Source organism: Cibotium barometz, chromosome 7, assembly GCF_041138505.1.
Source record: "Cibotium barometz isolate CiBa-2024 chromosome 7, ASM4113850v1, whole genome shotgun sequence".
Lineage (NCBI taxonomy): Eukaryota > Viridiplantae > Streptophyta > Polypodiopsida > Cyatheales > Cibotiaceae > Cibotium > Cibotium barometz.
The window spans coordinates 36,748,517-36,775,302 of NC_141052.1; the positions used below are offsets into that span (position 1 = coordinate 36,748,517).

Below are 26,786 nucleotides of genomic sequence, written 5' to 3' on the forward strand. Positions count from 1 at the left end.
TTGATGTATAAACTGATATATGTTGATGTTTGAACTTCCGATTCTCCAAACATTTGAGGCCAATCACAGCCAAGCATTGGTATACGTGCACAATGGCCCCATTTATGGCAATGGAAATCTCCTCTAATAGAGGTAGGTACTGCCAAAGGAACATATTTATAATTTCAGACCCTGGTTGTTATATACAAGGAACATACTTTGAAGAGCTTCAATTTCGCTCCATACAATATATGTAGTTTCGCCTAGCAGGCTCTAGCAGTAGCCCTCATACCTCCCAAATTGGAGATACGGAATGCTTTGAGGCATGTGTGCTTGGATGGGTTCAAATCTACCAAAGGGAATCTATTTTCAGTAACCATATTCACATTTAAAAAAAGAGATAAATGTATTTTCAAATGAAGCCCACTTGAAAAGTCAGGCATTGGTATTGTACAGATTATTTGACTTGATATAATCGATAACACTGGCTGGTGTCAAGTGCTCCACTGGTAAATCCTTTGCCAAGTTTTCCCTGTCCACAGAGGAAGAAGTGTATCCTTCATCAAATTGCTCAGCTGATTATTCAAGAAAGTGAAAGTTGTAGGACACACATGCCTTCATACATACTTACATGCATGCATGCTTACATACAACCAAAGTTTAGCAAATCAATCCACAAACCAGCTAGCTTCTCTTTTGTATACTTGATTTATTTGTCCCACTTAGAGCAATATTAAAGAACCCCTATAACATAACCTAAGGGAGTGATCTTGCGTGGTAGATTTGATTACCTCAGAGGTGCATAAGAAGAGTAATCAAGCCTCCTGGGCTTTAGCCCAATGGTTGTGCCCTTACCTCTCAAAAGAGAGAGAAAGGGTTCGAATAAAACCTTGTGGCATGTATTTCAGTACCCCCTCTCGCATCAAAAAAAAGGAAAAAAAGAGAGTAATCGACCATACATACAATATGCTTTATGTTTATATAGCCCATGTTGACCTGTCCTGTGTCATTTCCTAAGCCTTAACATTGGCATTCAAATTTAAGCTAGAACCTTGGTATGACTCTTTGGCCTTCAATTAGTGCTATTTTCGGCCCTCATTAAGTACTGGTTGCCTCCAATGTAACTTCTCATTGGTCACATTGATATTAAAATTAATGCTAAGATGTACTTTGTTTTTGTTATCTAATGCTAGGATAGCTGTACCTAACATTTCTTTTATCACAGAGTAGAACAAAAATGTAAAGCACTTGTTGATAGCACTTCATTATAATGCAATCTAGTAAAGGTTTGAACGTCCTCATAATTACACTTAATAATCAACCTCTTAGAGAACTTCTAGAATTGGTAGGGCTAAGGCATTCAAGATTATCAACGTGGATAATGGCACTTCATTCAAGGTGGCAGTGTGTCACCTTGATACTGAAATGTTCTCTCAGCAAAGATTAAGAAAAACTGCCTTGTGATATATATCATTAACTCTAAACAAGCCAATAGAAATGAAAGCCACAAACCTGACTCTAGTAGAGCTGATGTCACTTTCAAAATCGTCGACAATAATTATGTTTTCCTGCAAACAACACCGATGAAAACAGTTTGCATGTAATGGAGGGTTAGCCTTTTGAAAACATGAGTTGTCTTAACACCAAATATCATCCAAAACAATAAGTGGATGCACATAAGGGCTCAGCATTGTGCATCCACACAGCTACAATTGTGTGCAGCCTACTTAAGCCCATGGGATGCATGGATCTTATGAGGAAAATGGGGGAAACAACAAATTAATAGTTGATACAGCATCGCAAGTTCAGCAACTTGGATCAAAATTATGGTCACAGTAGCTTAATTTTTTTATATATAGATGGAAAGATGCTTTTACCCACCTTGTACTTCGATAATGGATCACTCTCTAATATCAACTTCATCAAGTCCCGCCCTCCTCTTCGAATGCAAACAAGACCGTAATCCCGACAAATAGTTTCCACCTGCAAGCCCAACATTCATGAAATGATCAGATTTATACAATTAACACTTCTTGCAAAGCTCCCACACAATTTTGGCCAAGTTTTGAACATAAATTTTTTTATCAAAAAAAAAAGTTAATAATGTCCCCACCTGATCAGGAAGCCAAACTCCTGGAACCGTAAAGGATTCTAATAGGTCAGCACCGCATAGTAGCAAAACCCGTATCATCCCTACAATTTGATGATCATAAAACATACTATAAGGATTTGCAGAAGGGCTTAAGAGATAGGTGTGCCTGATCTAAAACGTTTGGCAAGAAATCATGAAATAGCTGCATAGAACATACCTTAGGTTATCCATTCACTCTGCATATAAGTAATTTCTCTACATTCTAATGGACTTACATGAGCAATCAACACTTAAAACTGCACAAAAATTGTTCAAGAAATCGTTGCTTTTACCAGCGTTGATAGATTGCCCATTTTGTAGTGCATCTGCCACTCGAGCTAGCACCTTCAAGGTTCGTTGATAGGTTGGCTGCAAGGCCTGTATTAATCATCACTTCCATCAATAACCAAGAGTGCTTCTGTTACATGTTCTTGTGCTCGGACTGAAAAATCATCCTTGCTTCTATAACTGGTTTCTTTCTTTGTTGGGTGAGTTTTAAGTGTTTTTGTTCTCGCCGCATACCTCCCAAGTATCCACCATAATGAATGATGACCCCTCAACTGCAAGCTGGCACATTTTGATTCTGTGCTCTGCGTGAACCAAACCCTATCAAAATTGTAACGATCAGTGTAAATATATAAGCAAAAAATCAGATTCCAATCTTAATCTTCCTGTAAAACACAACTAACCAATAATTTGAAACAAACCAAGTTAAACTATGTAGCCAAACTCTTGGAAACCAAGAGCTGCCACACTGCCCATGATGTGTCATGGTTCACACACCAAGGAAGAAACTGACGGTTGGCTAACATATGTGCCCAACGGGCCCTTCCACTAGTACCCCTGGACTCGCATAGTTGTTTGCATTCGTCGCATTCGTGCATTCACATACGAGTTTACATAGTTTGCTAAAGAATGCTTCAACCTCGGAAAGAGTTGCATTCGTGACCTTATAATGCATGCATAAAATCATGAAACTTATGATTAGATTACTAGTTGTTTTCCCCTTTTGGCCAATATTTTCGTGACCTTATAATGTATGCATAAAATCATGAAACTTATGATTAGATTACTAGTTTTTTCCCCCTTTTGGCCATTTATTTGTCCCGATTTAGGTGTTTTCTCATTTTTCCCCACTCCATATTTTCCCCTATTTTTTCCAGGTGTGGGAGCCTGTCCTGTGGCTATTGGCTGATCCAGATGATGGCCGACTGACTTTGCTGCCCCCAAGCTATCCCCTATAGAGCTGGCCGACTTGATTTGCCACTGGCCGACTGACAGATGCTGGCCGACTGGAGGGCTGAGTAAGTCATGGACCTTTTGCCTGCTGTCGGCTGCTTTTCAGCAGGCCGACTGGTCATCAGGGGCCATATAATATGGCCTCTTGGCCCCCACACTGTGTATTCAGTATCCGGGATTTTCTTGTGTATATAGCAGAGTTATACGCTTCTCTCTCTCCCTCTCTATTTCTGTGTTTTTCTGCAATGCACTTGCTCTAGTGTTTTCAGATCTTGTCTTCATTTCCGTTGCATATTCTGACATGGTATCAAAGTTCTAGGCTTTTTGAAGATCTTGGGAATGTGTGAGCAAAAGGGTGGCTGTTTGTGTTGCTGATTGGAGGACTGTTTGGGCCGTACGGGAAGAGGAGAAGCAAGAGAAAGGTGGGCTGATTTGCTGGACAGCCACTTGCAGGTTTAGTTCTTCATTTTTTCCCACCCACCCTCCCTTTTCAATTACACCCCCGCAATGGCAGATTTACTTGAGATGGCTGAGAAGCACATGAAGATCCCGACACTCCCCACGTTCCCAATGGACCGTCAGTTGGACGGGAACAACTACGGCATATGGAAGGTAATGATGGAATTTGTTTTGGAGTCTTACGACCTTGCTGATTTCATTGTTGTTGGGGTTCCACGGCTGGAGTTAGAGGAAGGGGAGTTACCCTCTATTCGGAAGGAACGTGAGGCACAGGCACAGTTATGGGATCGTGTCAATGCCAGAGTCCGTTCTTTCATTTTTCTCAATTGCACACCACAGGTAATCAATCATATCAAGCATATGACGCTCGCCAGAGGTATATGGCAGCATTTGGCTTCTCTCTACAACAGGGTATCGCCCATGAAGAGGATCTCCTTGGAAGCTCAAATGCAGGTGATGAATCCTGCAAAGTTGTCGACAATGCGGGAGCACATCAACAAGCTGCAGGCTCTTCAGCAGGAAGTTCTCTAAGCTGGGAAAAAGATATCATCGGAGGATATGGCCATAACGTTGCTGTCACATTTTCCCTCTCAGTACTTAGCATTTTACTCTTCGTTGATTACCAATGGCAAGCTCAGCACCATCACATGGGAGGAGCTTGTGCCCATGGTCTTGGACTAGGAGGAAAGATTTACGAACCCTCCACAGGGCGGAGGTTCTGAGGCCTTAACTGGCCAATGGTCGAAAGGCCGGAATAACAACAACAAGGGCAAAGGGAAGGCTTCATCGGAGAAGTCTTCTGAGAAGAAGCCTAACTCAGACCGAGAGAAACTGAAGGCCGAGAGGACCTATAATGATTGTGGCGAGAAAGGCCACTATTGGAGGCATTGTCCCAAGCGGAGCACCGACAAGGGTGCAAAATCCTCAGCAGAACCGTGAAGACTCCAGCTTTTGTGCGCCTGGAGGTTATGGACACTGATGTTTCATTTTTTTCGTACTAGGAGGAGGTTGGAGGACTCTCTGCTATGGATACTCGGGAGTGGATTCTAGACAGTGGCACTTCCAGGCACATGACTCCTTCCCGCATGTCTTTACAGGATCTTTGCAGGTATTCTGGTCACATCCATATTGGGGATACATCCACTATCCCAGCTCATAGTTTAGTGAGGGCAGGTTGGAGATAGTTCCCGATGGCAGAGAGGGGAAGCATTCCTCGCAAGTGTTCTATGTTCCATCACTTGGTTTTTATCTGTTGTCAGTGCATCAGGTTTGCAAGGCTGGCATACGGGTGGAGTTTGATGAGCATTTTGTTGCTCTCCGGGACAAAGCAACAGGCCAGGTAGTTTGGGAAGGCGAAGTGGAGAATGGAGTTTACAAACTTTCAGCACTCTCTCTCCCAGGTCCTCAGTTTTGTGATGAATGGCAGTCTGGTAATGGCCACTTTAGTGTGGATACGCTGCAGGAGCAGGCTTTCCGGTCCAGATGGTGGATGGCTTGCCAGATGATGGCAGCAGTTGGCAGGAACTTTCCAACACGGACAAAGAAATTCCTGTAGTTGAGGAAGCTCTTTCCACGGGGACCTATTGGAAGGCCAAGCAGGTGGCAGTTGATTACTTGAGGCATTTTGTTCGTGAAAAGATTGTTGTTGATGACATCTTGCTAGAGTTCTGTTCAACAGAGGACAGTGCGGTGGACCTCTTCACGAAGTCTCTATCTCAAGCTATGCTCTAGCGGCACTCTAGCTCACTAGGGTTGGTTACACATCCAGGAGCTGAGAGGGGATGTTAGCAATCATCTCCTGTCTGTATATTTACACTAGGGCCTCTGTTGTGGGTGTGCCTGCCCGATTTAGGTGTTTTCTCATTTTTCCCCTCCTATTTTTTCCAAGTGTGGGAGGCTGTCTTGTGGCTGTTGGCTCATCCAGATGATGGCCGACTAACTCTGCTATTCCCTGTAGCTGGCCGACTTGATCTGCTACTGGCCGACTGACAATGCTGGCCGACTGGAGGGCTGAGCAAGTCGTGGACCTTTTGCCTACTGTCGACTGCTTTTCACTAGGCCGACTGGTCATCAGGGGCCATATAAAATGGCCCCTTGGCTCCCCACACTTTGTATTCAATATCCGGGATTTTCTTGTGTATATAGCAGAGTTATACGCTTCTCTCTCTCCCTCTCTATTTCTGTGTTTTTTCTGCAGTGCACTTGCTCTAGTGTTTTCAAATCTTGTCTTCATCTCCACTCCATATTCTGATAGAGGAGAGTCTGAGGAGCGGCCTAGCCTCTTTACAGTGTCTTCGGGAGAGTTCCCCGGACAGCCCGTGGATTGAGAGTTAGATCCCTGCTGCCCGCACGGAGATTCAGTCCATTGAGGAGAGGAGGGTGGAGTATAGATACCATGCCAGGGCCTCATTCTGGACTCAGGCCGGTGACACAGTTACTGGAGACTTTTTTGAGATAGTCGGCCCTCACAAGAGGAGAGACGGTATTCACAGGCTACATGGCCAGGATGGAGTTATTGTTTCCGATCCCTCGCAAGTGAGAGCCATCACCACGGATTTCTTCTGGTCTCTTCTCATTGGTGCCCCATTATCCCCCCAGGTGATGGATGTGCGCGAGAGAGTCTGGAGACACACAAGAGAGGTGGTTCCCCCCTCCCTTCGGTCTTTCTTATTGACTCCTTTCACTGCAGAGGAGCTGGCGGAGGCAGTGAAGGCATTACCCGAGGACGGATGGGCTTCCTGCTTCTTTCTTCCTTCGCCATTGGGACCTCATGGAAGGTGGCCTTCGCACTACCTTCAATGAGATTATGCTCACAGGTGCCATGCCAGAGAGGTTGTCACTAGCCTGGACATTTCCCTGTATGAAAGGGGTCTGGTGGACTCCAAGATGTCTAAATATTTGGAAAGTACAAGCTTTGGGAATGGGGGATTATCCTAGAATACAAAGGACTGCACTCCTAAAATTTAGGAGAGTGGCTATTTTTGGCCCAACTCCGATGGAAATTCTGTTCGCATCATTACATTTGGAATTGAGCAGATACCAAGAGTTGGCAAAGTACCTATGACAGAATGTCTACTAGTTGGGATATTTTTAGAGGTAAAGATTATGGGAGAAGCCATCTCTTAGATTGGGACATGTGGCAAGAAAGTGGATCAAAGTGAGACAAGTGGCCTCACACTTGTCACTCCAGCTATTGTGTGGCTCTCCACTTGTCATCATAGCCTTCTCTTTCCATTTTCACTCATGGGAGCCCCAAATCTATAAATTGGAGCCCTCTCTCTTCATTAATAGAGGCTCTCTTGCTACACACTAGCCTCTACCACCGTTACAAGCTGCCCTAATGATAGCTACTCTCTTTCTCTCTCTCTTGAAGGCTGCCCATGAAGAATACCGGCTGTTGGGGACTGTTTTGGAGGCTTCCATCGCGAAGAAATACTGAAGGCAAGGGTATTTAATCATTTATTATGATTTCTAGCCATTGTACTTGCTGTACCAGCCACTGTACTGGCTATACAAGCCCTTGTACCTACTATACCAACCACTGTACTGGCTGTACCAGCCCTTGTACTTTTGTACCTGCTGTACCAACCATTGTACCTGCTGTACCAGCCCTTGTACTGGCTGTACCAACCACTGTACCTACTGTACCAACCATTGTACCTATTGTACCGGCTGAATGGAGAGCTAAACCTGTTGTACCAGCTCTATTGCATGAAGACCTGTGGTTTTTGGGGAAGAATCACAACCCACACGGAGGTATATGGATTATATTGTTGGCTCGGCATTTCTACAGCCTGTGTTCCGGCTTGGTAGCCTCGTGTTGGGCTGTGTTATGGCATTTGTATATGGATAATCCTGCATCTCCCGTGGGGAGAGTAAGGCCCTCAAAGCTTGTACATGATATTATTCTCCTTGGGTAATAAAATACTCCAAGGGGGGGGGGGGGTTGGCCCATTCCGGCCTCTATGTGGTGTCACATGTGCAAGCTCCATTTTCAGCACTGTTGTACCAGCTGAATGGAGAGCTGAACCTGTTGTACCAGCTCTATTGCATGAAGACCTATGGTTTTTGGGAAAGAATCAGTACCCACACGGAGGTATATGGATTATATTGTTGGCTCGGCATTTCTACAGCCTGTGTTCCGGCTTGGTAGCCTCGTGTTGGGCTGTGTTATGGCATTTGTATATGGATAATCTGGCATCTCCCGTGGGGAGAGTAAGGCCCTCAAAGCTTGTACATGATATTATTCTCCTTGGGTAATAAAATACTCCAAGGAGAGGGTCGGCCCATTCTGACCTCTATGTGGTGTCACATGTGCAAGCTCCATTTTCAGCATTTGTGGATGTTTTGTCCAGCTTTTATGCTTTATGCAAAGTGATGATGGATATGTGTTAAGGCTATGGCCATGTTTAAGTGTTTTAATATGCATTGATGGTATCAACAAGTGTGTCAAAGGCCCTAGTCCCCCGAGCGCTACCGCGAGTTACATTGGTATCAGAGCATAGGCTTTCTTGTAAGCAAAGACTTCCTTCTATCAACAAGGAAGAGAAAAGATCTCAAGTGGGGACCACACTTACCATCATTGCTGTTAAGCATGGCCAGCCACTTCATAGCTTATGAAGCAAGAGCATGAGCAGTAGACAGCTTGTTGATCTAAGGATTTATGAATTCACAAAATTTTATCTTGGAAGTGTGGAGTTGGCTTTATGTGCACACGTTTAGCACTCTTTCCATATGGATATTGTGGATTATATTATCAAGCTTACAAGCAAGCTATATGGAGATATATCTCGGGATATCTTAATGATATCCTATGCAAGGAGAAAGGTGGTGTTGTTTGCCTTGAGATGGTTCCAGGGAAACATTGTTTATGGCTCCCTTTTTTGGGATGGATTATATATATGGAGATTTCTTTCTTGGACGAGATTTATATAGATATTGGGCTTCACAAGCAATTTCTATGGACGAATCTGTCCCAGTTTATAGAGAAGAAATATTTGGATATCTCATGGATATAATGCTTTTATGGATAAAAGTCCACCTCTACTCCAAGGTGTGTGGTTAGCACGAAGTATGTGGTAAGAGTTATGGTATACAAGGATTATGGTATACAGGTCTATGGATTACCGGACTTCTTTTCTAGGGATTTGGATCCATCCTCAGGTTTATGGATTATGTTTATGACTCCCTTTTACTGGGATGGATTATTATTTATGGCTCCCTTTATTTGGGATGCATTGGACTTATGGAACTCATGGTTCACATACCTTGTGTAGTGCTCTCTTGTCCTACGTGCTCTCTTGAAGATTGTTTCGACCATGTGTGGGTGGAATAATAGAGAGCAAATGGAAGGGAACATGGGCACTTCAAAGGGTAGTGACAAGCACAACATACCCTGTGTAGTGTTCTCTTGTCCTACGTGCTCTCTTGAAGATTGTTTCTACCATGTGTGGGTGGAACAATAGAGAGCAGATGGAAGGGAGCATGGGCACTTGAGAGGGTAGTGTGAGTTGGTGGCCGAAATGCCTACAAACTATTAGCGGCCGAAATGCCTATAAACTATGTGTAGCAGAAAAGGCTCAGCAGATTTGGCAACGGATTCTCCGCATCTTTGCTATGGACAAGGCATCGACCCGGATTATCGCTTGGGGTACTGTCGCTTGGGCCATCGAGGCTAGAGTGGTCAGGACTTACGAGGAGGATGGGGGAGGCCATGCCCTTCAAGTCTCCCACCATCCTATTGCAGTAGTACCAGTCACAGCCCCACCTGCAGGTGTTTGGCGTCCAGGCTCATGCCAGTGCTGGGAGATTTGCAATAGCGTAGCAGCGTGGCACATGTGGCGTGCTAGATGTAGCGAGGCCATCGAGGGTACCCACACTCCGCTGGCTGAGACCATCAGGAGCATATGGCGCGACATCATTCACACCCTCCGTAGTCAGTGAGGGAAGCTGCAGGGAGGTTCTGACCGCATGCGGAAGCGGCAGGAAGCCTTTTTGAGACTTTGGAGGCCTGGCCCTTTCCTCACAGATAGAGGCGGTGACCCCATTTGGCACTACAAACCACCTGTGTGGCTGTTTCCCCCCCCTCCCCCTGTATGTGATAGCCTTCTCCTCATAGAGCGGCCAGCAATTGCCCTCACTGTGAACTGGGATAGTGGATGTATCCCCAGTAAGAATGTGACCAGAATACTTGCAGAAGAGATAGTTCCCGATGGCAGAGGGGGGAAGCATTCCTCCTAGGTGTTGTATGTTCCATCACTTGGTTTTCATGTGTTGTCAGTGCATTAGGTTTGCAAGACTGGCGTACAGGTGGAGTTTGATGAGCATTTTGTTGCTCTCCGAGACAAAGCAACAGGCCAGGTAGTTTGGGAAGGCGGAGTGGAGAATGGAGTTTACAAGCTTTCAGCACTCTCTCTCCCAGTTCTTCAGGTTTGTGATGAGTGGCTGTCTGGTAATGGCCACTTAAGTGTGGATACGCTGCAGGTGCAGGCTTTCCGGGACCAGATGGTGGATAGCTTGCCAGTTGATGGCAGCAGTTGGCAGGAACTTTCCAGTACTGATGCTGGCAGTTCTTGTGTTCGTCAGTCAGAGGAAACTGAACAGGTAACTTATGCTCTGATGTCTCGTAGTATTCGAGACAGAAAAACTCCTGTAGATGAGGATGTTCTTTCCATGGGGACCTTTCGGAAAGCCAGGCAGGTGGCACTTGATTACTTGCAAAAGGAGGCAGTTTCTCCAGGCTTTGTGGTTCCGGATTCAAAGGGGGTGGTTGACAGGTTTCAGAAGGCCTTGCGTGGTCTTCAGCAGGTTTCCAAGACTTGGTTTTGCACCGTAACAAGTGTTGATCCTTGTGAGCAGTATGATGCCTCTTTGACTCAGAAGCAGAATGGTTCATTGATCTGGTTGATGGACACCAGATTGGACGGGAGCTTCCTGATGAGGTAGTGTTGCGGATGACTCTTTGGGAGGCACGATTGCATTTCCTGTGGTTTGTGCGGCATGCGAAGGATCATGGACTCTTGTACACAGGAGGGGGATTGATTGATGAAGTCCGACTCCACGGTTGGAGTGACTCAGTTTGGAGAGGAGATCCGGACATGAGGAGATCTACTTCAGGCCCAGGAGCAGTTTTATGGCGCAGTAATGAATGGGAGAGTTTTAGGGTTTCAGTTATTCATGTGGGAGACATACACAGAGAAAAGAGGGAGAGAGAGAGAGAGAGAGAGAGAGAGAGAGAGTTGTGGGGATAAGTCAACTCAATAGCATTGAGTGTGTGACTCCCCTATCACACATGTATATTGCACTAGTACACATAGTGCACTTAGTACATTAAAAGTACTAAGTGTACTATGTACTATAACTTATGGGCTTGTACACACTATAAGGGTGGGCATAACGCCTTTACCCCAACAACCTCCCACTTAAAGGCAAAGTGCCCTTAAATGAAGGAAAAGAAAAATCAGCATGTACATGATAATATACAAGGCCATATCAAGGCTGAAACTGGCCTCATCCAATGCCCATCAAGTGTCTGCAATGAGCGAACCGCTCCGGAGGCAAACTCTTTGTCAACAGATCAGCCGGGTTGTCATCCGTATTAATCTTAACAAGCTGAATTTGCTTGTTCTCTATCACCTCTCTGATGAAGTGATACTTCACATCCACATGCTTCGTCTTTGCATGAAAGACAGGGTTCTTTGCCAATTGAATGGCACTCTGACTATCACAATGCAACAATGGAATATCCCCTGTATAACCCAAATCAACCACTAACCGAGATAGCCATAATGCCTCCTTGCAAGCCTTTGTGGCTGCAATATACTCGGCCTCTGTAGTAGATAAGGCAGTGCACTTCTGCATCCTGGATATCCATGACACAGCACCTCCTGTGAATGTAAACACGTAACCGGTAGTAGACTTCCGGTTATCTGGATGACCAGCATAATCCGAATCCGTGTAACCATGCACTAATGCATCCTGTTTGCCAAAGCAAATGCACATATCCTGTGTGCCCTTCAGGTATCTCATGACACCTTTCACTGCTTCCCAATGCTTCTTGCCAGGGTTGGCCATGTATCTAGAAACCACTCCCACTGGAAATGCAATGTCCGGCCTAGTAGCAACCATGGCATACATGAGACTGCCATACGGAATCTTGGCCATATCAGCCCTGTCACTGTCCGACTGTGGGCTGTCCATAGCACTGAGTTTCACATATGGAGGCAAAGGAGTACTAGTCTTCTTCCCCCCGTCCATATTGAACCTCTGCAAAACTTTGCCAATGTATTCCTTCTGAGACAAATACAACACATGCTGATTTCTGTCCCGAAGTATCCGCATACCCAAAATGTGATTTGCATCACCCAAATCCTTCATATCAAAGGTTTCATGCAGCCTCTTCTTCAAGGCATCCATCTCTTTACGAGATTTCCCGGCAATCAACATATCATCAACATACAAGATGAGGATCAATAGACTGCCGTCCAAAGCTTTCTTGGTGTACAAGCAGTGATCTATGTCACTTCTCCTGAATTTCTGGGATTTCATGAATGTATCAAATTTATGATACCATTCCCTTGGTGCCTGTTTGAGCCCATAGACTCTTTTTCAGCTTGCATACAAGCTTCTCCTTTCCATTTACTGCATAACCCTCTGGCTATTGCATATATATCTCCTCATGGAGATCACCGTGAAAAAAAGCAGTCTTCACATCCATCTGAATCAAGTCCAGATCATCATGTGCAACCAAAGCTAACACAGCTCTAAGTGTGGTCATTTTGACCACTGGAGAGAAGATCTCCTCAAAGTCCACACCATATTCCTGCTTGAAGCCCTTAGCCACTAACCTGGCTTTGTATCTTGGCTTTGCATTTGGTGCAACTTTGAGCCTGTAAACCCATTTGCATGGCAAAACCTTCTTGCCTGCAGGCAAATGCACCAACTTCCATGTTCCATTTTTGTGCAGAGAATCCATCTCTGACTTCATGGCACGCTCCCAAAGAGCCTTGTCTGCCCTCTGTAAAGCCTCCTTATAACATGAGGGCTCCCCACAGTCAGTGAGCATCAAGTAGTCAACCCCTGGAACAAACCTGTCAGGGGCTCTGGAGGGTCTTGTGGACCTCCGAACCCAATGACCATCATTTGCAGGTTGCTGTCCAGCCTGCATATCACCTATTGGTGGCTCCTGTTCCATGCCATAAGGCTGAAAAATCATGCCCGGTATCTCCTCTAACTGTGGTATATCCATAGGGATATCTTCTGCCATGTCTGGCTGTCCATTTGGACCATTTTCAGCACCATTTAAGGGCTGGTTTTGCTGCTGTAATGGCTGATTTACAGCCCTTGGTTGTTGTCCATGATGTCCATCATCATCAAAGATGACTCTGCCAGGCTCCCGTTGCCTTGCAGGCTCCTTATACATGCATGTTTCATCAAAAATGACATCATTGCTGCGTATAATCTTTCTTTTCACGGGATCCCATTTCACCTCTGTCACCATATCCTAGGAATATGCATTTGTGAGACTTAGGATCAAGTTTGGTGCGCGTTTCCCTGCGTATGTGCACGTACGCAACGCAACCAAACACTCTCAAGTGCTTGTATGATGGAGGCTTCCCTGTCCATACTTCCTCTGGCACTTTCCCACCAAGTCTCGTGTTAGGTGACCTGTTTATAAGGTGAACGGCTGTCATAACAGCTTCAGCCCAAAAACCATGAGGTAATGCAGCATGTGACAACATAGAACGGACCTTCTCCTGAATGGTCCTGTTCATCCTCTCTGCTGTCCCGTTTTGTGGAGGATCATAAGGAGTAGAGAGCTCCCTCTTGATGCCTTTAGTATCACAAAAGTCCTGAAACTGTTTGGACATATACTCTCCACCATTGTCGGAACGCAAAGCCTTCAGTGTTTTGCCAGTTTGATTCTCAACAAGAGCAACAAACTTCTGAAACACTGAGAATGTATCACTCTTCAAACGAAGAGGATAGACCCACACCTTGCGTGTGGCATCATCAATAAAAGACACAAAGTATTTTGCCCCTCCCAAAGAAAGCTGAGGCATCTCACATATATCTGTATGCACAAGCTCTAGCTGAGTATCTTTCTGTCCAAGAGCTTTCTTGTGGGGACACTGCAGTTGCCTGCCATATATACAATGCTCACAAAACTGAAAACTTGAAAACTTTAGAGAAGGCAAGTAACCCAAACGAGACAATTGCTCCATTCCCTTGACACTCATGTGTCCCAACCGGCTATGCCACATAGAAATTTCCGGCAGCTCGGTTGCATTTACATTAGCATGGTGACAAACACCTGCATGCATGAAGTAAAGAGTGTCCACCTTAGAGCCTCTATCAACAACCAGTGAGCCCTTACTAATCTTCCACTTTCCACGACCAAATGTGGTAACATAATCAGCATCATCAAGCTGTCCAGTAGAAAGCAGGTTCTTCTTGATCTCAGGCACATGCCTGACATCATGGAGCATAAGCTGTGAGCCATCTGAAAACACAAGCCTCACATCACCTCTGCCAAGAATCTTGCATGCATGGTTATCACCCAAATAAACCACTCCTTCATTGCCAGCAGTATACCTGACAAACAAGTCTCTGCAACCTGTGACATAAAAGGAGGCACCTGAATCAATGATCCATGAGTGCATACCATGACCACCTGTAAGAAGTGAATGGGCATCAAGTGAAGACGTAAATAGGACCTCATCCTCACTGTCACCTGCATGTGACACATTGATTTCTTCAATCTTGACTCCACTTTTGCCCTTTGGCTTTACATCTTTGGCTTCACCTTTCTCTTTGTCTTTGCCTTTTCCTTTTTCCTTTTGATCATTTTTCCATTTGTAGCATTGCTTTTTAATGTGTCCCTTCTTGCCACAATAATGGCATTCCAAATCCTTTTTGGAGCGAGACTTGCTCCTTCCCCTTTCTTGGCTTTTACCCCTTTGCTGGGATCTCCCACGTGCATTCATTGCATTGGACTTTCCAACAGAGTTGTTTTTCCTGTTCATCTCTTCTTGAAGAAGAGCACCCTCAACATCTGCATATGACAGCATAGCATTCGAATTGCTAGTGGCTGTCCTGAATGTGTCCCAACTCTCTGGCAAAGTGCATAAGAGAAAAGTGGCTTTGAACTCATCGTCCATTGCCAACTTTTGATTTATAACTTGGCTGACAATACCATTAAACTCATTTAGATGCGCTGTCATAGAAGCCCCTTCCTTCATCTGAAGACCTATGAGTTTCTTCAACCAATACACTTTGCTTGAGGCACTTTGCTGGGCATACAAGTCTGCAATCTCTGCCACATTCCCCAAGCTTTATCTCCCACTGCGGAAGCACGAATGCAACTTTTCTCCCACTGTATGTGATGAAATCACCAAAATCTGGTTGCTGCAGATTTAGGACAGCACCTTAAATGTGCTCTGTTGCCCTTCCAAAGTACTGTACAGCAGTACTAAGTGCTCACCAATGATGTACCAAACCTGTACCGGCAAGTACAGCAGCTGAAAATGAACCTTTTCCTCACTCAAATCAATGTACAGCCATGCCAAAACTTGCACAAAGCTATGCCAAATCTGTACCAACAGGTACAGTAGCAATAAATGCTCTCCTGGCTGTCCAAATGAGTGAAAATCAGACTTTTACAGTCCCGAACACTGCATACAACAGTCCCGAACAGAAATTGGGCAAAAGCCCCTTGACTGCAAGTTGATTTTTGAGAATTCAAGACATAAAAGTCTTGCCTGCTGCTTTGCCAAGCTTAACAAGCATAAAATCTTGAAAAGCCCCTTGATTTAAGATCAATTGCTGATCATACATGGTACATTGACGCACATGAAGGCATCCAAAGTCTTCACGGTGCTTCCCCCTGGCCATATATACATCCAATACATGAAAGCCCCTTGATTTACAGGCACATTGAGTGCTTGACAGGCATCAACACGTTGCCCAAGGCATCAAATGCGAGTGCCTGCATGCAAATCAACCAAATCGGCACAAAAGCCCCTTGATTTGCACTGCAATTTGCTGCAATTTTGCCCGAATGTGCGATTTCTCACATCATACAGCATGTATGAATGCTTAATTGCACAAATAATCAAAAGCCCCAAATTTTGACATCCAATTTCCTGCAAATCGATCCTGATTGTGACCAATGTCACCCAATTTTGCCAATTTTGCTCAGAAATTGAGCAATTCGGCACCTGTACCTGCTCAATTGATTGAATTGATAAGAAATTCCCAAAATTGAAGGCAAATACCTCTTAATTTTTGAATTTCTATGAGATTTGCAGGCTGAATTTCTGTTGATGCTGTTGCAGAAATTTGATGCAGAAAGGGGGGAGGGGGGGGGGGGGGGGGGGGGGGGGCAAAACTTGCTGATGTTGATGCTGATTCTGTTGCTGCTGCAAAAGGGTGAGCTTCTTCTGTCGTATTGAACGATGAAGGCTGCCCGTGCCCGGACACCCACACCTTACACGCCACCATCGATCCTCTCCGCCTTCTAGAGCGCGAGACGCACAGCAACGTGGGAGATCCAGAAGGTGATGGCGGGCGAGACCAGGAGGAGGTGATCGGGGGCCGAGAGGTGGGCGAAGAAGAACTCGATAAGGCGGTCGTTCAAGAAGTCACGGCAGCGCAGCGCCTCCACATCCGAGCTCCACAACACCACGTCGCAACAGCTGAACACCTTCCTGTCAGCAGCCGTTCGACTCATCAGTTGCGAGCGCTGGTGTTCTTCTTCGCTCGCCTACCTACCAGCTGCCGCCGACTCAACGTTGCCGCCTCCGCCTAGTGGCTTGCGCTACACGCGTTGTGTGTTCGCCCGACTACGCTCACGTATTGCTGCCTTCGCCGGTCAATTTTTACCCCGTCTAACGCCCAGCGGGTTCGCTACGCATAGCTCTGATCGTCAACCCCTAGTCGACCTGCTGTGCAGCGCTTTGCTGCGCTGCCTGTCAGGTGACACCTGCAAGCTACTCAAGTCCGGCTGTGGGAAATCCTTTGCACCTTTTCCTCCTGGTTGCTACTTCTCCAGCAACATGGGCCTGCGAAGCTATGAGCACCCTTGAGAACAAAACCCTAAAACCCGGGCTCTGATACCAGTTGAATGGGAGAGTTTTAGGGTTTCAGTTATTCATGTGGGAGCATACACAGAGAAAGAGGGAGAGAGAGAGAGAGAGAGAGTTGTGGGGATAAGTCAACTCAATAGCATTGAGTGTGTGACTCCCCTATCACACATGTATATTGCACTAGTACACATAGTGCACTTAGTACATTAAAAGTACTGAGTGTACTATGTACTATAACTTATGGGCTTGTACACACTATAAGGGTGGACATAACGCCTTTACCCCAACAAGTAAGAGGCTGTCATCTTTTGCCTTGTCAACGACAGAGGCAGAGTACCGAGCTGCTTGTGATGCTGCTTGTGAGGTGGTGAGGTTGCAGAGGTTGCATTGCAGGATTGGGCTTCCACTGGAGGATCCCATGGTCATTTAGAGGCACTTTGTTCATGAACAGATCGTATTGCTGATGACATCTTGCTAGAGTTTTATTCGACGAGAACAGTACAGTGGACCTCTAGACGAAGTCGCTATCTCAGGATTTGCTCAGGCGGCACCCCGGCTCCCTGTGGTTGGTTTCAGGGTCAGGAGCTGAGAGGGGGTGTTAGAAGTCATCTCCTGTCTATACATATACACCAAGGCCTATGTTGTGGGTGTGCCCGCCCTTATTAGGTGTTTTCTCATTTTTCCCCACTCTCCGTATTTTTCCCCCATTTTTTCCTATTTTTCTGTGGCATGGGAGGCAGTCTTGTAGTAGCGGGAGGACCTTGAACTTGGCCAACTGCATCTGTGGAGACACTGGAGGTGGCCGACTGCTCTACACAGGTCGTGGACCTTCTTGATGCTGGCCGACCCCCCCTGCTGCTGCTGGCTGACTGGGCATTTCAACAATCGTGGGGTTTTGTGGTCTTGTCAACTGCCCTACAGCAGGCCGACTACTGTTGGGGGGCCATATAAAATGGCCCCCAGCCCCCTTGTCACTATTGTATCATTTCCAGGATTCTTTTGTGTATATAGAGCAGAGTTACACGCCTCTACCTCTCTATCTCTTGTGCTGTTATTTTCTGCATTGCGTTTTGCTCTTGTGTTCCCAGATCTGGTCATCATCTCCGCTGCGTATTCTGACAGTACTTAGCCCTTTGTGGGTGTTTCTCTTTAACTAATTGAAGGACCTTTTTCCGAAAAAAAAAAAGGAGCCTCGACACCCATACCCCCCCCTCCCCTCCATCGACCATCACTGAGCACCCTTTCTAGTTCATGCTTCGATTATCTCCCTTGAGGAGTTAACACACCACTCTTGTGCGTTATATGAAATGCAAGAACGGAAGGTAGAGCTTCAAACAAAGGCACCTGCCCACGCTGCTGCACTCGACGCCCAACGATGACACGTGGAGCACGAGCAATACCTTGCACTTCTCGACGCAAGGTCTATACCCGTGACTTCATTGACTCATCTTCACGAGAAGGTGAACTTCAATAAGCATAACGGTAAACTTGATCCTACAACTCTTCACTCCTAGATTCATTAGTTTGAAGCCTACTTTGTTGCTGGTAGGAAGTCAGACATAGAGAAGGTGGTGTTAGTTAGTTGCTATATCGAAGGGAAAGCCATATCATGGTGGACTAACTAGGCCCAAGTCAATTCCAACTACAGAGTTGCTCACTACAACTGGGACAGTTTGTCACTAACCTCAAGAAACAATTTCTACCGACTCATTATCTTGAGCGACTCGAGGACGAGTTTCGGGGTTTGCGCCAGAATGCACTATCTATCCTTCAATTTGCAAACAAAGTCACTCACCTAGCTTTACAGTTTTGCAGAAGTCGGACGCAAACAAAAGAGGACAATTCCTCTACAGTTTGGACACGCAGATCCCATGGGATGTGCGCATGTTCAAACCAAAAACTTTTGATCGGGCTTTCGCTTGCTCAAAGTGCCAAGATGAAGTATAACAATGGGAAACCGAAGACCTCCCAGCTCGGAGCAGCCAAGGCAGCCACTACCTCTGGCAAGGGCAAAAACCAAACCCAATCAAGGTCTACCCTGGGAGCCTCTGGCAAGGGCAAAAACCAGACCCAATCAAGGTCTACCCTGGGAGCCTCTGGCTCCAAGAACTCGAACACCGAACCTCACCTTACTCCAGACCAGAAGGCTTTGGCCGGCAAGACAGGTGGTAAGATTAGTCTTGAGGAACAAGAACAGTACAAGAAGGAGGGATGGTGTTTCTTTTGTCATACAAAAGATCACACTTCTAGGGCTTTCCCTAAGAAGACCCTTGCTCAAACCACCACCCTAGCCTCGACAGCCGTTGTGGTGAGCACAAACCCTCTAGGTTGTCGCTGATCATCCAGCTCCCACAACTTCGGTTGGTGCCATTGTCAGCCGAGAGCTTGAAGATAAGGGCAACCATGACCAAGAGTATGAGTATAACGAATTGCTCGAGACCTTTGGCTACATAGGTGGCCAGAGGGTCATTGTCTTGTTTCACGGCGGTAGTACAGAGGATGTGGTCATGGAACAGGTCGCTCAGCGAGCCCGGTTTTCATTGACCTCGCTAGACAAAAAAGTCGAGAGATTTAGCACGCGCATGACAATGAGCATTAAGTTTGAAGCTCGTCGGGCTAAATTAGTCGTACAGAGCACAGAATTTGTGCGAGATTCATGGTTGCCCCTCTTGTAGGAGCAAACATAATCCTAGGAATCCAGTATTTTCATAATGTTACATACGGAAGCTCTGGGAATCTTCTTTCATCCCTAAACACCATCCTTGAACATGCTTGATGCAAAGCGCATACAAAAGAAGAATAGAAGAGAGAGAGAGAGAAAGAAAGAAAGAAAGATATATTAAGCGTCTACTAAAGACCCAATGGGCCTATGAGACCAAAGTGGTACAATAATGTCCATGGCATATCTCATCATGGAATGGAAAATAAAACAAAATGAAAACATAAATATAGCTATCTCACTGGGGTGATACAAAACTATCCATGGAAACTCGTCATGGAAAACTAAGAACATAAAAACACGGTAGCAACATCAACTCCGAGTAGATGGTATACCACTCTCCAAAATGTCAAGCATGGGGTTGACAAGTATGGCCAAGAGGTCTCCCTCAGCTATGTCACGTGGAAAGGTACCTCGATGGCGGTGGAGCATGTCCTGGATCTAGAGCGCATGAGGTGATTGTGGCCGCGGGGGGGGGGGGGGGGGGTCGAGGGCGTCGGGCACGCTGGAGTGCAGAGGCTCGGTCCGAGGTAACCCCTCTCGGGCGAGGTAGGTCCAGAGCAGCTCGTGAAGGGTCCACAAGATCCACTATGTCGGTTTCCTCCACCTCCTAGGTCCGGAAGAAACTAGTGATGGTTGGCTGCCAAGGGAGGGGGCGGGGTGGCTGGGGCCTGTCTCAAGAAGCTGTCCCTGTGTCTGCGGAGCTCAAGCAGGAAGAGGCCCAGGCAACGCTGGTCCTAGAAGTCAATGATCCTGGAGAGTGGACCGAATCCCTCACGAAATAGACAGTGAAACCTCCCACGGATCTCATAGCATACTTGGCAGCAGCATATGTAATGCTCCTCCGTCTCAACCTCTCTGTGGCATAGTCGGCAGATCCTCTCCTCTCTGGGTGTCCGTACGAGCTTCCCAGCTCTGAAGATGCGCTCAGCTCTACCTGCCTCCACTCTGAGGCGGTGGGAAGAAACCCGTATCTGGCCAATCGCAATCCGCATGGCATGGGACATGTGAACACTCAAGTAACCCGGCTGCTAGATGAATCCTTCCTCAGTGAGTGTGAGGAAGTGGTCTCTATAAAAGTGCATCTTCATGTGGTAGAGGCTAAGAAGATCTGACCGGATAACCCAGTTGGTATCCTCGTGAGACAGCCGGAAAAAAGGGGAGTCCAAACTGTACTGAAGGGGGGGTAGGCGGTCCATGCAAGGTGTGCCACTTCGTCCTCAAAAACGTCCAACCCTTGCGTCACGCCAAATCTAGAACAATAGGTGCTCTACGCTCTACTTGTATGGTCCACCTTATGGTGCTCTACGCTCTACTTGTATGGTCCACCTTATCTAGACAGAGACACCAAAAAAGCTGCATGTTCAACATCTGATTGCCTGCTCATCCATGCAAGCCACTTGTTTGTCCATGGCCGTCTTCATGCAGAGAAGCAAATCAGAGAGTTGTGACTCCATGACAAGTGGTCAGGATTCCACTAAGCATAGAACCCAAATAGAGACTTTCCCCAAACCCAACCTTGTGCACTCCTAGATGCTAGGGGTTCTACCCTAACCCAGCAATCAACGCACACGGAAACTAGAAAAGAAAAAATTTGCAAGTTCCCTAGGCTCTAATACCAGCTGTAGAGCTCTTTGCCTATGTGCTAGGGTTCTGAGAGTAGAGAGAGAAGAGATCAATGAGATTCAAACATAGTATACAAGAAAAGGTGTTACAACTGAATTTCAAGTACAAAAAACGACTGTGTATATTGACCACAATTCTCAGCCCAATGCTTTGCTGTAGTTTCTTTCCTTGGCCAGCCCACACTTCAGAGAATCACTCTGTAGGCTCCGCTTGAGAGAATGCACATGAGAATGATGATTTCCAAACGCATGTATATACAGCACCGGCTAGTGTAGCCTTACCGGATCTCAGTAAACCATTCATGGTCGAGACTAATGCAAGTGATTATACAATAGGGACAGCTTTGTTCCAGGAGGGTAAACCTACTGCTTTTGAGAGCAAGAAGCTCAATGAAGAGGTTAGGTACCCTACTCAAGAGAAAGAGCTTTATGCTCTGATACCAACTGTAAGGGCTGTCTCGCAATCAAACCCTCTCCAAGATCCCCTACACACAAGACATAAGAATTATTAAACCAAATTAGGTTCCACGAGCTCACGCTTGAGTTCACCACCAACCGTAGATCCAATGCATGGGATCAGAGTTAGTTCCGTACGTCGTACGACTGAAACCGTACGTACCTGCCGTACGGTACGGTACCATACGGATTCGTACGATACCGTACGATTTTAATTTTTTTTGGGTGGTGGTGGTGTTGTTGCGTGGAGCAATTTCAGTCTTCTAGAGAGCCATTCATCGCCCTTTGCAGCCTATAGGGAGCTATTTGTCAGGAGCGTGTGCACTTGCCATTGCCATATTAGGCAAGCGATCATATTGCCTGATGAGGAGGAGGAGGCAATCTTCATGGAGCTCTATAGTGAGCTTGTGGCAGCAGATACTCGCAGCACCAGGAGTCAGCATGGACGGGGCCGAGCAGTTGGAGTTCATAGGCCTCCACCTTCGGCATCGGCAAAGGGTGGCCTTCGCACATATGTGAGGCGGGGATCCTCGAGCTCCAATCCCTGCCTTCATGATGATATTCCATTGCCCCCTCATGATGATACCCCACTGCCTAGAGAGCCCTTGTTTGATGATGATGGCAACCTACTTAGCGAGAATGATCCCCATAGTGTCTCATCCACCTTCGAAGAGTCCTCTTCAGAGAACTCTCTTGATGGACACTCTAGTAGTGATCATGTTGATGATCATGCAGATGTTGGTGATGATGTAGACTTTTGATATGTTATAGCTCTCTAGGCATTGGGCATCTATCTCCTTCTAGCCCATCGATGATGTATTGTAGTATGTAGTATCATGTATGTACGCATGTTGGCGGTCGCCCATGCCATGAGTTTTTGGCCTATCCTTTTGTAACAATTTTGTACTCTAATGGCATGATGACATTATGTTCGTGGTTCTACTATTTTGTAACTTCTTGTCTACAATTTTTAAGTTTAGGAAGTATTTTTTTTTAAAAAAACGTACTAATATCGTACCGTACCTCAAAAAATTTTAAGGTACCAATTAGTACCGTATTTTATCGTACCGTACCGTACCGTACTAACTAACCATGCATGGGATCACCCCCGAGTGTAGGGGTCAAGGCTCCCGTCCATACAAACTCACACCAATTAGTCAAGGTGTCTTATATCACCAAGACCTGCCCTGCCCTAAGGAGCCATCGGTAGACTATCTGCAACCAACTATGGATTGGCAATAGTGGTTTATCACTTAACCCGGATATAATAACCCACTCATCACACAACCCTCATTTATACAGCTTTTGCCAATAAAACCTATACTTATGGAAATATCACTTATAAGCCTTGACCCTTATAATCAGCATGATTTTCCTAATCCTTGGCCCCCATAGGCCCCAGATTAGGTCACCTACCCCTATGGTTAGCATCAGGTACATAACATACTTCCCCTCCTCATACATTTACATCCTCGGAAATGAAGTCGAAAAATCTTTACTTCAAACTTGCCCCAGTCTCCCAAGTTGAGTCCTCCTCTTGGCCCTATCTTATCTAATAGCAACTAGCCTCACATGTCCCTAGAGGGGCACAGTGCACATCACTAACCCAAATATAGCCCATATAATATTAGTATGCCAAGTGCACCCAAGTGCAAGGTGCACATCACAATTTCATCCTAATGGATTTTGAACAATTCAAACAGAAAAGCCTTGTATGAGCAGTATAAGGCTTTCCAACGAATGTGAAGTCATCCACTTGGGCACATTCATGGAGCTCCAATCGTGTACATAGATAGCGGGCCTCTACCAATAAAGGCCTCATCCATTGTGCATGCTTCAGAGCATCTATCATTCCATCATGCCAAAATAAGACACCAGGCGATTTTTAAAAAAAACGCTTACTTGCTTTCCATATGCGTTATTTACTGGAGACATATAGCCACCTGCAAAATGGTAGCCGCAGGAGACAAGTGCTTCCCTTCCCAAATCTGAGAAATGAGTAAAAAAAGCAAATGAATAGAAAGTAGCATCAAAGCGAATGCCTTACATGGCTTCACACTTCAACAAGCTATGTTAAGTGCCATTCACGTAATCAGAATTCGAGCGATCATTGTTTAACATTAGCCACGCCAGTCACAGTAGCAAGTGACGCTGGGATTTGGGCTAAGAGGAGCATCCCCTTTCGCTCCTCATCACTAGGAGTCTAGGAACCAGGAATTCAATGAGTCCAGGAGTCAGAGTGAAATATAATCAGTAACCTTGCTGTATGACAGATTTGGTGGGCGAAATGGACTGAGACCACGCACTTGTAACCCCACACAGGCAAGGGTGAATGCATCTGAGATTCTGAGTGGACCTAGCCCACCCTCGTATGGTGCTAAGATCAAATCCAAGAGTGCTCCCTGAGTGCATAATACCTTCCTTCAGATCTGTTCTTTCATTAAAGCCAAAGAAGTGGGTGCCTTCTATAAATCCATCTTATTACCTCATGGCCAAGGAGACCTTCACTGACGGTAAAGACACCCCCAGCCCCCCCCCTCCCCCCCCCCCCCCCCCCCGCATACAATCCATGGAGGGAGATCCTTCTTCACTATGCTTTCAGGCTTGCAGACTAATGGCAAGCAAATATCATGAACAAAGTCAAGGAGGAAAAACTAGCCAAAAATGCTCAACAGTTGGAATGTGGGATTGCATATCTTACCGAACATACGCAAATGCATGTATGTGGGTGGATTGAAGCTTCCAGTTTCCACCAACACTATTTGGATTTTCTTTTCACTGCAATGAACAAGCCAACAAGTCATTCGAATCATGAGCATCCCTATGACTCCACATCAGGGTCTAAACCACCTATATGTGTCCATGGGACACTGAAAATGCACTATGACAAACCAAACAAGCTGACATGCCATTTGTGTGTGCAAATACCAAGAAAGCCATGGTGAAGAAGCATGGGTTTAGTACTAATAGTAGATAAGGTTAGAGTAAAAGAGAAGATGGTTCCTTCAGCCAATGAGGAGAAGGGCCCATGTTTGAAGGGTAATCTAAAACATGCATGTTAGCCACACGTTAAAGTTCGAGATAACATATTTAAAATCTTAACGTTTCAGATTAGCTGAATTTTTAGAAACTTTGAAAAGAGAACCAACTTTGCATGGACCAGTCAAATAGAAGCGTTGACCAAAAGGCATTTGACCTCTCAAAATGAGGAGGTAACACTAGGTCCTGGCAGGACCAAAAATTATGTTCATATCATTTTGCAAAATCAGGTCATGCATGACTCCAATCTATGTGTGCACATAACACTACCGTGGTGGCTTTACAGGTGGGCTGCAGCAGACAGCTTGCTAAATAGATCTGCACCGATTGGTTGTGCCAACCCAGAAATCTACTGTCCCCATCCCCATGGGTGGAAGAAAATGCTTCTGCCTAGCCTTTGAGATCCTAGCTTGTGTGAGAAAAGAAGTCATTAAAAACAGGGCATGCCCTCACCTGCTCACATGTGAACATGGCCAGGGAAGCTAGATAAAATGCAGCAGATCATCATAAATGGCAGATAGACAGCACACCAGGCAGAGACCATGCGTACTTGGCAATACATAGAAAGGGGCCGGTTGCACTGCTCTCATCAGACTTTTGGCATCATTATATTGGCAGATATGCAGCGATTAGAGAGACTGGAAGAATATGCTTACTCTTGAGTGCTTGTAAACCTCAATTTGCCAATGGGTAATGGAATGTCGGGACCTGTCAAAACCAGAATCATGCGCACCATCTACAATATGAGCACCAAGTAATGCATTCTTGGGCTTGAGCCAACACTGATCCAATTTGCAATAAACAAAGGATGATGCATTCCAATACAAACCATCACGGTCATCCTTCGCATGTTCTACCCCTTCCATATAACGATCCGTTGATCTGCAGCATCACCAGGCAATTCCATTATACTAGTCGACGTGGATTCCACTTTCAAAATGTTTTTTTCTCAAAAACACAACTTACATCTCAATCCACCTCTGCCAAGTGACTTGGTAGAACACTAGGGTTTCATTGCCAGGACCTAGGTTCGATGCCATCAAGCTACGGGGGTGTGTGTGGCAAAAGTGGTTAGTTCATGGATGGATATTCAGCACGTCACGTGTTCAAATCTTACTTCTCGTCAGATAGATCAATATCAATCTCTTGGGATTGTTCGTATGACGTAAAAAAAACTTCTCTTATCAGGTGTGTGGGTAAATAAACAAAATGGGTTAACCCTTCTGCCCAAATGTGGTAGAAGTGGTTAGTTCAGAGTAAATAAACAAAATGGGTTAACCCTTCTGACTAAAGGTGGTAGAACTGGTTAGTTCATGGAATTGATATTCAACACATCTTGTGTTCTAATCTCACTTCTCGTCGGAAAGATCAATATCGGCTACGGGGGTGTGTGTGGCAAAAGTGGTTAGTTCATGGATGGATATTCAGCACGTCACGTGTTCAAATCTTACTTCTCGTCAGATAGATCAATATCAATCTCTTGGGATTGTTCGTATGACGTAAAAAAAACTTCTCTTATCAGGTGTGTGGGTAAATAAACAAAATGGGTTAACCCTTCTGCCCAAATGTGGTAGAAGTGGTTAGTTCAGAGTAAATAAACAAAATGGGTTAACCCTTCTGACCAAAGGTGGTAGAACTGGTTAGTTCATGGAATTGATATTCAACACATCTTGTGTTCTAATCTCACTTCTCGTCGGAAAGATCAATATCGGCCTATTAGTAACGTTACTAATCTCTCTCTCTCTCTCTCACACACACACACGCACGCGCGCGTGCGCGTGCGCGTGCGCGTTGTGCCCTCCTATGCACCCCTACCCTCCTTCATCGACCCTTCTGCCTTCTGCCCGTATGCCCTCTTTCGTGCCCCTCTCTCGCCTTTCCTTGCCTACTCTCCTTTATGCCCCTGGCCTCCTCTTCCCCCTTTTCCCCCCACCCTCCTTTGCTCAAATGTCTCCAGTTCTTTTATAGGCTATGCTCTTCTACTATCGAGGCTGATATAATGTGGTTGCTAAACTCAAACTAATGGTTGAACCATCAAGCAAAAGCCACTCCCA

The 26,786-nt window shown here is 45.7% G+C and overlaps 1 protein-coding gene across 1 annotated transcript; it reads right to left on the reverse strand.

Moving 5' to 3' along the window:
- LOC147636946 (nicotinamide/nicotinic acid mononucleotide adenylyltransferase-like) lies at nucleotides 1-25,819 on the reverse strand. The gene is made up of 11 exons (XM_086800536.1): nucleotides 25,699-25,819; nucleotides 25,562-25,614; nucleotides 25,389-25,440; nucleotides 24,395-24,471; nucleotides 23,596-23,681; nucleotides 2,633-2,716; nucleotides 2,404-2,488; nucleotides 2,093-2,172; nucleotides 1,861-1,962; nucleotides 1,492-1,547; nucleotides 1-511 (listed from the first exon to the last, which is right to left on the reverse strand). The coding sequence occupies exons 1-11, from the start codon at nucleotides 25,770-25,772 to the stop codon at nucleotides 415-417; spliced, it is 846 nt and encodes a 281-aa protein (XP_086656662.1). The 5' UTR covers nucleotides 25,773-25,819; the 3' UTR covers nucleotides 1-414.
- Between the last annotated feature and the right edge of the window lie 967 nt (nucleotides 25,820-26,786).

What these genes read in the sequence shown, in the direction of transcription:
- LOC147636946 (XM_086800536.1), bottom strand. Translation starts at nt 25,772, where the DNA reads ATGGCATCGAACCTAGGTCCTGGCAATGAAACCCTAGTGTTCTACCAA. An exon ending in TGGCAGAGGTGGATTGAGAT is followed by an intron (nt 25,615 to 25,698) that starts GTAAGTTGTGTT and finishes GTGATGCTGCAG; the next exon opens with ATCAACGGATCGTTATATGG. An exon ending in ATAACGCATATGGAAAGCAA is followed by an intron (nt 2,717 to 23,595) that starts GTAAGCGTTTTT and finishes CAATTTTGATAG; the next exon opens with GGTTTGGTTCACGCAGAGCA.